The sequence below is a fragment of the Salarias fasciatus genome, chromosome 15 (assembly GCF_902148845.1).
Source record: "Salarias fasciatus chromosome 15, fSalaFa1.1, whole genome shotgun sequence".
Taxonomy (NCBI): Eukaryota; Metazoa; Chordata; class Actinopteri; order Blenniiformes; family Blenniidae; genus Salarias; species Salarias fasciatus.
Window position 1 is genome coordinate 1020872 of NC_043759.1, and position 14873 is coordinate 1035744.

The 14873-nt window shown below is 43.9% G+C and overlaps 1 protein-coding gene across 7 annotated transcripts in view; it reads right to left on the minus strand.

The window, feature by feature from the left end:
• The window catches only part of LOC115402434 (eukaryotic translation initiation factor 5B-like), a 51114-nt gene that overhangs the window by 22039 nt on the left and 14202 nt on the right, over nucleotides 1–14873 (minus strand). The window contains exons 6-9 of one of the 7 annotated variants that reach the window (XM_030110980.1): nucleotides 11248–11361; nucleotides 6407–6688; nucleotides 5782–5886; nucleotides 4771–5049 (exon numbers count right to left, since the gene is read on the minus strand). The exons of 4 other annotated variants lie outside the window; for them this stretch is intronic. In XM_030110980.1, coding sequence (XP_029966840.1) covers nucleotides 4771–5049; nucleotides 5782–5886; nucleotides 6407–6688; nucleotides 11248–11361 — 780 coding nt within the window. Of the gene's footprint in view, nucleotides 1–4770; nucleotides 5050–5781; nucleotides 5887–6406; nucleotides 6689–11247; nucleotides 11365–14873 lie in introns of all 7 variants that reach the window. 2 more of the 7 variants (XM_030110981.1, XM_030110979.1) reach the window with 2 other exon arrangements.

A 14873-nucleotide genomic window follows, 5' to 3' on the forward strand; every position in this document is an offset into this window, starting at 1 on the left:
GGGTTGGACTGGGAACACCTTGGGATCCCCCCGGAAGAGCTGGAAGAGGAGTCTGGGGACAGGAAATCTGTGGACAGGAAGTCTGGGCATCCCTGCTTACGCCAGGAACGCACTGGACGCGGAAGCGTAGCGGAGGCGCCACACGCGCCGCAAACGTCTCCGCACCGGCGCTTGACTGTTCGTATTGGAGGTGTATCTGCTGCCTGCGCTCTCCGCGCTGGTCACACATCGACTGCACTCGGCTGGATCCGTCTGCTCTCGGTTTTCACTTTTTGTCTCGTTCTGCCAGGATGGATGTGTGTGTTTTGGTGACCTGTGGAGAGACTTACGGCCCGAACGCACTGGACGCGGAAGCGCCGATCGCCTCCCATGTTAACCTCTCTGACCGGCCGCACCGAACGCGCATTGGAGCGCCGCGCGCGCCGCGGCTCACGCTCTGCAGCGCGCCCGCTCCGCTTCGTTCTATTTTTCACGCGAGCCGCGAGCGCCGGGAGCGCCATATGTCAAGCTGGATCAAGCAGATCGGACCAGACAGGAAGTCGGAAACAGAAAAGGCAAGAGAATCCGGTCATTTTTCAAAATATAACAAATTAAATGACGATTAGTTACGGACGGTGTTGCTCGTCCGTCTATAATTTGTCACTTGGGTCTAATCACAAGAGAGATGGACACACAAACAGACATACACATGTACGCACCCAAACACACACACACACACACACACACACACACACACACACACACACACACACAGCGACAGACATTCACGTGATGCAGAAAAAAAGAGGACAGGAGGAGAAAGTCTCTCCACAGGTCACCAAAACACACACATCCATCCTGGCAGAGCGAGACAGAGGGAACAAACGTGAAAACCGAGAGCTGACGGATCCAGCTGAGTGCAGTCGATGTGTGACCAGTGCGTTCCCGGCGTTTTTCTCCTCCTGTCCTCTGTTTTTCTGCATCATGTGAATTTCTGTCGCTGAGTGTGTGTGTGTGTGTGTGTGTGTGTGTGTGTGTGTGTCCATCTCTCTTGTGATTAGACCCAAGTGACAAATTATAGACGGACGAGCAAAACCGTAACTAATCGTCATTTAATTTATTTTATTTTGAAAATTGACCGGATTCTCTTGCCTTTTCTGTTTCCGACTTCCTGTCTGGTCCGATCTGCTTGATCCAGCTTGACAATTGGCACTCTCGGCTCGCGTGAAAAATAGAACAAAGCGGAGCGGGCGCTGCAGAGTGCGAGCCGCGGCGCCCCCCTGCGCGTTGTGTGCAGGCAGTCAGATACGTTAACATGGAAGGTCATCAGAAACTCTGTGTGCAGCGCTACCGCGCACGGCGCTTCCGCATCCAATGCGTTCTCCCCGTTAGCCTGATACCCCCAGGACCCGGTCCCAGACAGTGCTGCTGGTCTCAGGTTTCCTCATTGTTCTATTGCTAATCTACATTGAGTTTGAGGCTTCTGTTGCTCTGGACAGGTTTTACTCTCCAAGGTCAGCAGAGGGATTGACTACTGGGGGAAGGTCATGAAAAAGTAAATGTAAGATGTGGATGGAGGAGATGGAGATTTGTGTCAACTCTGGAATGATGACAAGAGACCTGAGGGTGAGGCTCATTTAAAATACTGCGTCCATTTTACTGGACGCTGAAGCTTTGGACTGAAGGATCCAGCTGGATGCTGGAGGTTCTGGTGGAACTGGAGGTTCACTGGTCCATCAACCAGGACCAGTCAGGATTAGAGGAAGGGTCATAGTTACTCCATCAGGTTATTGAAAGGCAGGTGGTGCTCTGTCCAAAGCTTTGTTTTAGGAGACTGTACAGTAGGGGTTTGACGAGACACTCAGCTCACGAGACGAGACGAGATTTCCACGTTACTTTCAATAAAACTAAAATTACCAAATATATGACTGGAAAAAGAGACTTTTCTTATTTAACCATCACAGAACAATAGAGGTGCATTTTGTAAACATGTCTAATGAGGGTAAACCCAAAAATTCAAGTGGTAGTGTCCCCTGGAGACAGATGTCTCTTTCAACGGACAGGCTTTGAGGACTAAATGGAGGACAATTTTAAAGCAAGAGTTGGAGCTCATTTTTGAAAACCAACACTCAAAAATAGCAGTGGAGACATGAAACAAGCTGCTAGGTAATTATAGAAAGAATTTGATTGCTGTAATAGCTAATGAAGACTTTTATATTGATTATTGAGAAGTCGGTAAAGCATTTTGGACATGCCACTTCAAATGTATATAAAAGCATCGAAAAATATTTTTTCCACAATGTGCTTCTTGTGAATCATGCTATTAACTTTTTCGCAAATACATGTATCATTTCTGGTAAATAAAATTTGAAAAAAAATTGGTTGAATAAATTCAAATTCAATTCAAAAAAACTTTATTTGTCCCCAAGGGGCAATTCAAAATGCATGCAGTCAGTGCAACAATGGCAAAATAGAATATGTACTAAATTAAAATTAAATTTAAAGTGACAAATAGCTTAGTATCATACTACAAGTACTATACTAGTGCAAATATACAAATGCTGTCGGTAATCCCAAACAGAGTGAAATAAGGCTGAGAGGTAGGTACAGTAATATGTCAGTGCAGATATAAGATATCAGAGTGCAAAGTGGCAGAGATCAGGAGGTCCATGTTAAAGTCTGTGGGGTGGGGGTTGGGGGGGCTGGGGTGGGGGGTGGTAATGAGTTGAGCACTAGGACTGCCTTAGGTACGAAGGAAGCCCTTCTTCCTCTGAGTCCTGCAAGCAGGGCAGCGAAGCCGTCAACCAGAAGGGAGCTACTTGAAAGCAGAGAAGAGAGCATGTGAGGGGTCACTGATGATCCGGCTCGCTAGTCTGCATGTTAAATGTTCATACACTGGCTCTGGTTGCATTTCCTGATAATCTCCTCTGTTAGAGGAGAAATTCAGCTGTCTTTCAAAGATGGTACCCAGATATCTGTACTCCTCCACCAGCTCAACAGACAGTCCATGGATGGTGGTGGTGACAGCTGTAGCCAGCGTCATCTGCCCATCTCCTTGGTTTTTTTGATGTTCAGCTCCAGACAAGAATCATCACATTATAAACATTATAAACGCCATAAAAAACACTCCTATGAGTCGGCCGGTCAGCCATAGGAGCAGCGGCCTGGAACCGGAACAATGTCAACAGTTATCAGTGACTTTTAATTTAAAGTAGCTTTGAGCCTAAATTTGTCTGGAATAGGAATAATTTGGGGCTTAAATGTGTCGGTGTCATGAAAACGACTCAAAATGATATAGTTCATATGCCAGGCCTTTAGGTGGCGGTGTGGCAATGTAACTGTGCAACTCAGCCGGCTATTCACTGGAGAAGAAGACATGCAGCTCCACACTCTGCTGGGCTCTGTTTAACAAATGCATCACAAGAAGATGGTGCATTCTTAAACCAAAAAACATCAGGAGCTTCTGCAGGACACTGGAAGACGGACTTGAATTGTATTTTGACCACATTTTGGCCATTTTCCTGTCCAGTTGGACTGGAATTTGCCAGATAAAATAGTCCCTTGTCCACGTTTGGCAAGGTGTCCACTCCGTTACATGCCTGCTCACAGTCTGACAGCCTTCTGCCCGCGAGACAGATTTTCATTTAAACAATAAATATTATAGCGACCGCGGGGGTCACTAGGGGTGGTGGAGGGCCACTGCCCTGTGGACTGTGTTGTGCTGCAAGGCACCCTGGGAAACGGGACTGAGTTTGGGGCCGTTCCGGGCCTGTTTATGTGTGTTTCGTGGGTTATTTGTGTTTCCTTTTATTGGGGTTGTGTTCTGGTTTATGTTTATGTGCTGTTGCTGTGTTTTTCCTTTATTTTTATTTTCTTTATGTGTGCACCGTGGGGCAGGGAGACCTCTGAGGGAGTGACACGGCCTACGTGCTGGCATTATTAGTTGTCTCTCTGTGGTGTGTGAATGTTCCCATGCTTGGTTGTTTTCACAGTAAAGCTTGGTTGAGCTATAGAGCAATCTCCGCCTCGTCTTCTTGCCACAAGTCGCAGCTCGACGCTACAATATCATCATGATTTAATCTCGCGAGATTTCGTTGCACAAAAAAAGTAGTGAAAAGAATAACATAGAAATACATCAAATGAGAATAAAAGGAGTAGAGTAGTGGTGTTATTAAAGCTAGGGTTGGCGATCTTGGGAAACTAGCATTAGCATGTAGCATCTCCCCAAGGCTTCGCCTAGCCAGCTCCGCCCAGCTCCCACCCAATTGGAGGAGCTCCCGTTGGGAGCGGAGACCGTGCGCGGTGCTTCCGCGTCCAGTGCGTTCCTGGCGTAACCTGTCCTCAGCGCTTCGCTTCTTCGTTTTTCTTTATTTGCACTATGCCAAGTTATGGCGCACTCAACGGCAAGTAAACCCCCAAACATTCTTCTCCGCCATTCTGCAACGACGCTCCGTCCTTCTACGTGCACTGAACCAGGGTCAGTGCACGCCATTGAAATGTACGCGCAGGGGGCAGGTCGAACGGCGAAGGGATTTGATTGGTTTAAAAAAAGGTGTCCCCTCAAGACTATTAGTTGCTGTTTTTCCCGTTTTACTCCTGCTGGAGATAGCGGATATTTTCCAAACTACTTTAAACACACGCTATGAATTGTTTCCCATCAGGTCATAAAGATCATTTTAACCAGTATTTAAAAAAATGTATCTCATTCAGATCGCCAACCCTAGCTTTAAAGACCTCAGTGTGGAGGAACACTGGAACGTTGTGGTTCCTCCAGAAAAGAAGATTTCTTACCGTCATGTCAGCATTATTCTCACGGTCCATGGATCCAGGTTCTCCTTTACTGTTTGTACAAACTGAAACATCACTGGACGGGGATTTGACAAAAAGAGCATCTTTCTGCGTCTGCTCTGCTTCTTTCTGGAATTTGGCATTTTGTTTTTCCAAATCTTTTTCTTGAGCTTGTCCAGCTTGTACTTCAGTATTTTGGCTTTTTAGGCTCTCTGTGTCTTCTTTCTGCTCCTTCTGCTGTGGAATGACCTCTGACCCACTTGGACCTGCCTGTGGAGATGTCTGGAATCGTAGAGTGAAAACAAAACAACACCAAAAAAAAGTAAATACAAACCTAAGTAAACCACTCGTGTTGCAGACAAATGTAAAATATGAAATAGAACAGCTGAACCGTCTGTCACTGACTGACAGCCAAAAAATGAAAAAAAAAAAAAAAGTTAGAATAAAACATAAATGGAAAAAATAAGTACAAATAAAGAGCACAGATAAAACACAAGAGATGAATTTAATGAGAAAATTCATGCTAGAAAAAAAAACAAAAGCAAGGAAGGAGATTCGAATGAAATAAAAGATAACAGAGAGGAACAGAATGGAGACAAACATGAAGTGGAATTCAACATATAAAACAAGAAGATGATAGAATACAGAAGAGAAACAGGAACAAAAGATGTGAGGGAACAAAAGAAGAAAGTGAAATGATGTAAAATAATACAGTGAAAACAGAGTGGTGAAGAAAATGTGAAAGTGAAAAACAGGAAACTAGAAGACAATTTAAAGAGTGAATTTGACAGATAAAAATAGAATCACAGTCAAATAGTTTAAAAAGCAGAGAGGCATCAATACCAATGTCAGTATTGATTATTGGATATCAGGTCTGAAGCTGCAGGAACTTTCTAAAAGCTCCTCGATGGGACCAGACCAGAGAACATCTGTCAACATCAGCAGCTATTAACAGACCTCAGTGTGGAGGAACACTGGAACCCTGAAGTTCCTCCTGGACAGAAGGTTCCTTACCTCCGTGGTGGAAGCAGCTCTCTGGTGACCTTCTTTCTTGTCTTTCGGAAATATCTTTGTTTTTATTGCTTTTAGACAATTTGTGAAGATACTTTTACTACTCTTCTTCGTGTTTGGACCAGCCAGTTGAGATGTGTTTGGAATCATAGAAAGAATAAAAACAATGTCAGTGAATCCCAAAGTGAACCATTCATCATGTGTAATGTAGTGAAAAATGGACTCCGCCCCTTTCAGAGACTGACGTCTCCGTCTGTTGTCCCGGTGTTGTTAGTCCTCCAGACCAGCAGGGGTCAGAGTGGACAGCAGAGAGTGTAACAGAGTGTAATCATGTGTCTCAGTGTTCAGATGAACATCCAGAGCTGTCAGGACGTCACGTTTCTACAATATGAACAAAACTTCCAGAAACTCTACAGATCAGCTGGGACTGATAACCAGGAAGTGGGCGGGGCTTCATGGAAACAACAGAGTGAATAATTTAAATGACTCAAAATAATAAAATAGTGAAAAGAATAATGTAGAAAAGCACCAACTGAGAATAAAAGGAGTAGAGTAGTGGTCTATTGAAGACCTCAGTGTGGAGGAACACTGGAACGTTGCGGTTCCTTCAGAACAGAAGATTTCTTACCGTCTTGCCAGCATTATTCTCACGGTCCATGGATCCAGGTTCTCCTTTACTGTTTGTACGAACTGAAACATCACTGGACGGGGATTTGACAGAAAGAGCATCTTTCTGCGTCTGCTCTGCTTCTTCTTTCTGGAATTTGGCATTTTGTTTTTCCAAATCTGTTTCTTGAGCTTGTCCAGCTTGTACTTCAGTATTTTGGCTTTTTAGGCTCTCTGTGTCTTCTTTCTGCTCCTTCTGTTGTGGAATTACCTCTGACCCACTTGGACCTGCCTGTGGAGATGTCTGGAATCGTAGAGTGAAAACAAAACAGCACCAAAAAAAAGTAAATACAAACCAAAGTCACGGCCCTCGATTGGTTTCGTTCGTATTTGGGCAACAGAACTTTTTCTGTCTATATTGGCCTCAGCCAATCCAAGCCTGCTGCCCTGAAATGTGGTGTTCCTCAGGTTTCCATTCTGGGCCCAATTCTTTTTGGCATCTATTTATTACCCTTGGGATTGATTTTTCGAAAGCACAATATTTCATTTCATTGCTATGCAGATGATGTTCAAATTTATGTGCCTTTTAAGAATAATTCATCTTCCTTCGAATCTCTGAAAAGTTGTCTGAAAGACGTCAAAGACTGGATGGCTCTGAACCATCTGCATTTAAATGATAAAAAAAACTGAAGTTGTAGTGTTTGGTGATCCGGCCTTTCTCGAGGGTGTAGACACTGCTCTTGGCCCTTTATCTTCTTTTAAAAAGCCTTCTGTGAAAGACCTTGGCGTTTATTTAGATTCTGCTTTTAAGATGGATAAACAAATCAATGCAGTGATGAAAAACAGCTTTTTCCAGCTGCGACTGCTTTCAAAGTTAAAATCTTACTTGCCGGCCAGAGACTTTTAGAGACTATGTTCATTATATGTTCATTACAGCTCGCCTGGACTACTGTAACTCTCTATATTTTGGTTTAGACCAGGCGTCTATGGGAAGACTGCAGCTGGTCCAAAATGCTGCAGCTCGTCTGCTGACTGGAACCAAGCGTCAGCAGCACATCACTCCAGTCCTGGCCTCACTGCACTGGCTCCCAGCTTTTTACAGGGTCCAGTTTAAAGTTCTGCTCATTGTGTTTAAATGCCTCAATGGCCTGGCTCCTGATTATCTGTGTGAGCCGCTGTCTGCTCACACCTCAACAAGAACCTTGAGGTCATCCTCCCAGCTATTATTGGATGTTCCCAGGTCCAAACTGAAGAGCAGAGGGGACGGAGCCTTCTCTGTGGCGACCCCTCAGCTCTGGAACAGCCTCCCTCTGCATGTCAGAGCTGCACAGACACTTCAGCACTTTAAAACTTCATTAAAGACTTATCTTCTCTCTTTGGCTTCGACGAGTTGAGCTGAGCATTCACTGCAGTCACTGTCTTTTAATTTTTAATGGATTTTTTTCCCTTTTAATGTCATTTTATATTATTTTATTGTTGTATTTATATTGCTTTATTTTTTTTTATTGTGAAGCACTTTGGGCTTTCAAGTTGAAAATGTGCTATACAAATAAATTTGACATTGACATTGACATTTGACAAAGTAAACCAATCGTGTTGCAGACAAATGTAAAATATGAAATAGAACAGCTGAACCGTCTGTCACTGACTGACAGCCAAAAAATTAAAAAAAAAGTTAGAATAAAACATAAATGGAAAAAATAAGTACGAATAAAGAGCACAGATAAAACACAAGAGATGAATTTAACAAGAAAATTCATGCTAGAAAAAGTAAAAAAAAAACAAGGGAGGAAATTCAAATGAAATAAAAGATAACAGAGAGGAACAGAATGAAGACAAACATATGAAGTGGAAATGAACACATAAAACAAGAAGATGATAGAATACAGGAGAGAAACAGGAACAAAATATGTGAGGTGACAAAAGAAGAAAGTGAAATGACATATAATATAAACTGATACAGTGAGAACAGAGTGGTGAAAGAAAGTGTGAAAGTGAAAGAAACAGGAAACTCGACGACAATTTAAAGAGTGAATTTGACAGATAAAAATAGAATCACAGTCAAATAGTTTAAAAAGTAGAGAGGCATCACGATCAATATCAGTATCGATTAGGGGTGTAAGAATACATGTATTTGTACTGAACCGTTCCGGTCCGGGCCGTTCGGTTCGGTACAGGACTGTCCCCGGGTGAGTTCACGGGCCAAAGTTTGTTTTTTTTTCCCCGACTCATGGGCCGGATGGTGCGTGTGTTTACGTTCTGCGGCTAGCATGTGCAGCGACACCTGCAGCCATGACTGCTGCTGCTAGCAGCTTCGTCCAGGCTCCACATGTCTGCGTGGCGCATTGGTCCCTGGAACGTCATGAACGTCATGAACTTCTGTCCACGGACGTCCGCGCGCAGGACAGATTCTGTGACCGCGTTGCGCGAATGCGCCCATCACGCCGGTACACGCATGCGCCAGAGCGCCACCGCAAACAAACCATGACAGACGCTGACTGTGAAAAGTGAGTCTGTGAAGCGAACAGGCTGCAACTCCATCTGAAGAAACTCAGAGAAAAGCTGGAGGACGGAGAGAGCAGACTCTGTCACATATTCCCTCCTCGGAGGGAACATGTCTGCTTTAAGTGACACTTAAGGCATAGCACCCCCACGCTTCAATGGTGAGGACAAGTACTGCATGCAGGTCGCCATCTTTATTAAAGTGAAATAGTGATGCGCAAATCATCCATTAAAATTGGCCTAATTCTAAGGTAAGGTAAGGTAAGGTACTTTATTGGTCATTATACAGTGAATGTACAACGAAATGTGTTCTCTGCATTTAACCCATCCATCGATGCCACTGAAGCATTCCATATGGAGCAGTGGGCAGCTGCGGGGAGCGCCCGGGGACCCATCTCCAGATGGAGAGCCAGGCTAATGGTCAGATCACCTGACTGGAGGATTGACCTATGGTGCATGTTATCGGTTGATGAACCCATCCAGACACGGGGAGGAACATGCAAACGCCACACAGAAAGGCCCACATGGTCCGGGGCTTGAGCCCGGGACCTTCTTGCCGTGAGGCAAGAGCGCTAACCACTCATCCACCACGCTGCCTTTTTTTCTTTTTTTTTTTTTTTTTTTTTTTAGTATTTTAATTCTGCATATAATCCATGACTATGATCATACAAAATCGATAATAATAAATTAAAGGAAATACATGGGGGAAACAGCATTTTTCCAATATTTAGGGCCCCCCCAAAATTTCACAAATCATGTTTTCAGGGGTGCTCATGTCTCATCAAGGGGGGCTGAGACCCCCCTGGCCCCCCATAGTTCGAACCCTGAGTGAAAGTATCTAATTGCTCGGGCGCCGAGATTCATAAACAGAAAAAAAAGGCTAAATAAACTCTGACACTAAATGATAACGTACTGACAATGTATGAGCCTCATTTCCTATAAATAATCTGAAATAAAGGAGCAGATAAACAGTCTAGAGAGCCGGAAAAGCTTCTGGAGGATGCGTGGATCAGCGCGCCTGCATGGAACGTACACAGCTGAGCCCAAATGTACCAGGAGAGAAGAGCGTTGGCGTCGGTGATGTGCCGCAAAGCCGACACAGACACGCGGACATGAGAAGCATGGACAACAACAAGAACATTTAGGTTTTGCCAGAGGGGAACCCTCAGGGCCTTCTAGGCCTTCAGAGAAGGACCAAAAAATATGAGTTTTAACTAAAACTCATATTTATTGGATGAGATTATATAATGAGAATATATATATTATATAATCTCATTTAGTTTGATAAAATACAGTTAATACAAGTATAAGTACATCATATAAGTTTAAAGTTAAGTTTACTTTAAAGTTCTCATCAGCAATGAAAGGGTTACTGTCCAGACACATGTCATCCAATCAGAAACGTCCATCACTGTCAGAGCCCGGTTAGCTTGCTCATTTATTGGTTAGGACTTCACGAATCCCGGGAAGACCAGGCTTTGTGTTTTGGGGTGGAGAGAGATGGAAGAAATTGACCAATCACTGTTTGTTTTTAAGTGGGCGGGAGAGAAGAAAAAGATCGTAGTCCTTCGTGAAGTCAAACAGTGGTCAGAGATTCATTCACCAAGAGATACAGTAGGTGGCGGTATGCACCTAAGTTGTTGGTCGCCAACCGCGATTATTCCAAAGAAGAAGACTTGAAGAGAATCCCACAGGGCAGCTGGACTTTCAGCCCTGGCTTTATGGGACTGAAATGCACGGATAATCTATATAACAGAGCAGTTGAACTCTTTTTGAGGAAGGAAAGGAGGATGGATTTTGTTTCCAAATAATCGGGATTTTGGTGAGTAAAATGTTCCTCTTTTCCTAAATAATATTGCTGTTTTATTAAGTTGTTGATGCTCATTGTATGTGCACAGATGTAGTAGGAGAATTGTGCACTTCAGCAAAGACATTTATTCTGGCTGCACAAGTATCTATCTGCTGTGCAACAACTCTTTATGTGCATATCTGCATAATAAGATTTTTTTATAGACATGAAATAGTTATTGACAGGTGGATTGGTTCAGGCGGATCTGTTCTGAAGGCCTTAGTGTGAAAAGCACAGCCCGCCACTGGGTTTTGCATTTTGTTCCCTACTGTATCGGAATGAACCGAACCATGGCCTCAGAACCGACGTACGTATCGAACCGAAATTTTTGTGTATCTTTACACCCCTAGTATCGATTATTGAATATCAGGTCTGAAGCTGCAGGAACTTTCTAAAAGATCCTCGATGCGACCAGACCAGAGAACATCTGTCAACATTGGCAGCTATTAACAGACCTCAGTGTGGAGGAACACTGGAACCCTGAAGTTCCTCCTGGACAGAAGGTTCCTTACCTCCTTGTTGGAAGCCGCTCTCTTGGAACTCGTTCCTTCTCTACTGTCATTCCCTGGTTTCTTTGTGATCATTGCTTTTAGCCCATCTGTGAAGATACCTTTACTGCTCTTCTTCTTCTTTGGACCAGCCGGTTGAGATGTGTTTGGGATCATAGAAAGAATAAAAACAATGTCAATGAATCCCAAAGTGAACCATTCATCATGTGTAAAGTTGTGAAAAATGGACTCCGCCCCTTTAAGAGACTAAAGTCTTCGTCTGTTGTTGTCCCGGTGTTGTTAGTCCTCCAGACCAGCAGGGGTCAGAGTGGACAGCAGAGAGTGTAACAGAGTGTAATCATGTGTCTCAGTGTTCAGATGAAAATCCAGAGCTGTCAGGACGTCACGTTTCTACAATATGAACAAAACTTCCAGAAACTCTACAGATCAACAGTGACTGACAACCAGGAAGTGGGCGTGGCTTCATGGAAACAACAGAGTGAAGACTTTAAATGACTCAAAAAGAATAAGATAGTGAAGAGAATAACATAGGAAAGCATCAAATGAGAATAAAGGGAGTAGAGTAATGGTGCTATTAAAGACCTCAGTGTGGAGGAACACTGGAACGTTGTGGTTCCTTAGACAGAAGCGTTACACTCTCACTACTTCCTGGTTCCAGAGTCAAATCAGATGTGAGTTCCTGAAGTTGTCAAACAAGCAGTGCAGCAATCTGTATTTTATGACGGTGCCATTATGGGATTGTAATATTACTTACTGCACCTTTCACAGTTGTTGATGTCGGTGTCTGATATGATCGTCTCTACAAGCAGGAAGTGAAAAATCCCATCTGATCATTTTCCAACAGAAACAGTAATAATGTCTGCACACTGTTTTCTGTTGAAAACAGACTGATCAGACTGATGAAGCCCACAACATCCTGCTTTTCACTGTTATGATGAGAACAACACCAACAATGTGACACGAGCGCCCCGTGGGAGCGCGCGGGGGGGGGGGGGGGGGGGGGGGGGGCAGCAATGCCGAGCGATGCCAAGCATTGCGGTGCCCCCCCCCCCCCCCCCCCCCCCTCGCCCACTGCTGCCACCACCCCCACCCCAATCTCCCTCCCAATCTCACCCCCAATCTCACCCCCAATTTCCCGCACACCCTATGCCTAGAGCTGGCCCTGGTGTGTGGCGATGTCGATGTGTGCCGACTTCCTGTCCCGTCATTTTAACCTTCTAGCTCTCACAAACTGGTTGACAGTTAAGATCTGCATCCTGCTGCATTGATTCTCTCCATGTCACTGAAAGCTTAAAGTCAATCCCGACATCTGGGTATAAATATTGAATTTTAACAACCTGAAAAGCTTTGACTGAATCTGCCTCTCATCTTCTGGAAAGCAGAGTCAGAATAAAGATTGTGCACCTCGGACAGAACGGGACAGGTTCTCAGGGACGGACGGTCCAGTTCTCTAGTGAACTGTGTGAAGGACGCCGTACACCGGTGGTGCATTCAAGTTCCAAAATGAAAATCAGGTTCTTTTCAGTTCAAAAGCCTCATGAAACATTCCTCAGTCCACACTGCCAGCGCGTCTCTTTGTTCGCTTCAAAGGAGAAACAGTCATTCACTAAACCGAAATGGTACAAAACTTCTGACAGTATTTAAAAAGAGAAAATAGTTTGAGGGATTTCTTTTCATAATGTACTTTCTGCATTTCACATATTCATGTCTTTCGTCAGACAAACTTCTCGTTGTGGGAAAGATTTTTAGATCCATTGTGATCTTATGATGGCAGAGTCTGTACAGGCCATGAAAGACAGTCTGTGTAACAAGTCGGAGATTAAAGACAGCAGCCACATGAACACCAGGATGCTGTTACCAGATATTTCACAGTTCAGCTTCTAAAGTCTCACACTGAACTGTTGTCAAAAGTGGAGAACCCTGTCTTTATCCCGCCAGAAGGGTTTGCGGTTATGACAGAAGTAATGGTGCGTTCACACTGGACGCGCTGCCAGCGTCACGGCGTTGCTTTTACATTCAAAGTCCATGGTGGACGAGCTTCAACGGACCTAACGCGCGTCAGGCACTTTTCGAGCGGCGCTTTCCGAGCGTTTCGAGCGTTGGCGTTCACGCGTTGCAAGCGTCAACACCTGAAGTTGGGAAAATTGAACTTTGGAAGCGTCAATGCAGAGCGTCATCCAATCACAGACGAGCACTCTGGGGAAGACGTCCCTCCTTGTGACGCACTTAAGCTCCTCCCACTCCTGCCAATGAGCTGCCGCGCGTCGCGAGTGTTGCAAGTGTCGTATGTAGATTTGAACACGTGTCTAATTCCACACTTTACATGTGTCAACTTTGAGGCGTCAGTGACGCCCGTGAAGCTTGCAATGCGTCTGGTGTGAACGCACCATAAGTCTGTGACTGTTGGTGGGTCTGTTTTGTATCTCTGGAGGAGATTTGTTGTCAAATATTTCAGGGACCTGGCAGCCTTGGCCAGTGCACTGTCAAGCTAAGCTAAGCTAAACTAAGCTAAGCTAATGCTCCATGCTATATGCCAGGGGTCGGCAACTTGAGTTGGCGACAGGCCAATTTTTGTTTGGGCACTTGTTTGGGATTTGTGAAGATGCTGTCTAAATCAGTGCATGAAATATTTACGTTTTGTATTATATCCTGAACTACCTTGAAATACATATTTTTGCCTTCTACTGGAAGTGATCTTTTGTTGTTGTTGTTGTTGGGGAAAATAGACATATCTAGTTTGTTTTGTTCTATGTTAAGTAGTTTTTCCCCCAGCCCCTTATCAGTATTATGTCTCAGTTTAGCCGTTTTCTTTATTGACTTTTGTTTGATTTGTTTTTTTGATTATTGTACTAAAGGATTTGGCAAATTTAGGGGGAGGAATAAAAATAGCATATAGTGGAGTGGTGATGGTTTTTCGCCATTCTTATTTTCAGTTTTATTTGTTGTGTGTGTGGAGTGTGTCTGTGTCTGTTTGTCTTGTTGCTCCTGTCACCTCTTCCCACTTTTCTCCATTTCAGTTGCTTGAGCTGGGTCACTTACGATGGAGACTGCTAAGGGACTAAAAATTGTACATCTTAATATAAGAAGTCTTAGATCCAAAATTGACCTTTTAAGAGTGTGGGTTCTTCAACATAAGCCAAATGTTATAACGCTGTCCGAAACTTGGCTACATAGTAATATTTCTGATGATGAGGTGAAACTTGATGGGTATATATTATTTAGGCAAGACAGAGGCTCTAGAGCTGGTGGTGGAGCAATTTATGTTTCTTCAGAGCTTAAATCTGTGCGTATTACTCCATCTATTGAGCCGACTGACTTTGAATGTTTACTTATTGATGTTGTTTTTCACATTAACAAAAAATTGCTCATTATGAATATTTATAGAGCTCCTCCTGTTCCTACTGACTCTATGAAATCTATTCTTGCAACTCAAGGTTCTGTCATAAAGCAAAATGAAATTATAATTTTGGGAGATTTTAACAGTAACTGGCTGCATCGCTCATCATCAAATGAAAAAAAACTTAGTAAATAGTGCTGGCCTTACACAACTAATCAAAGAGCCTACAAGAGTTGGTGATATTTCTTCTACAGTTTTGGATTGGATACTGGTAACCCACCCTGATAGAATC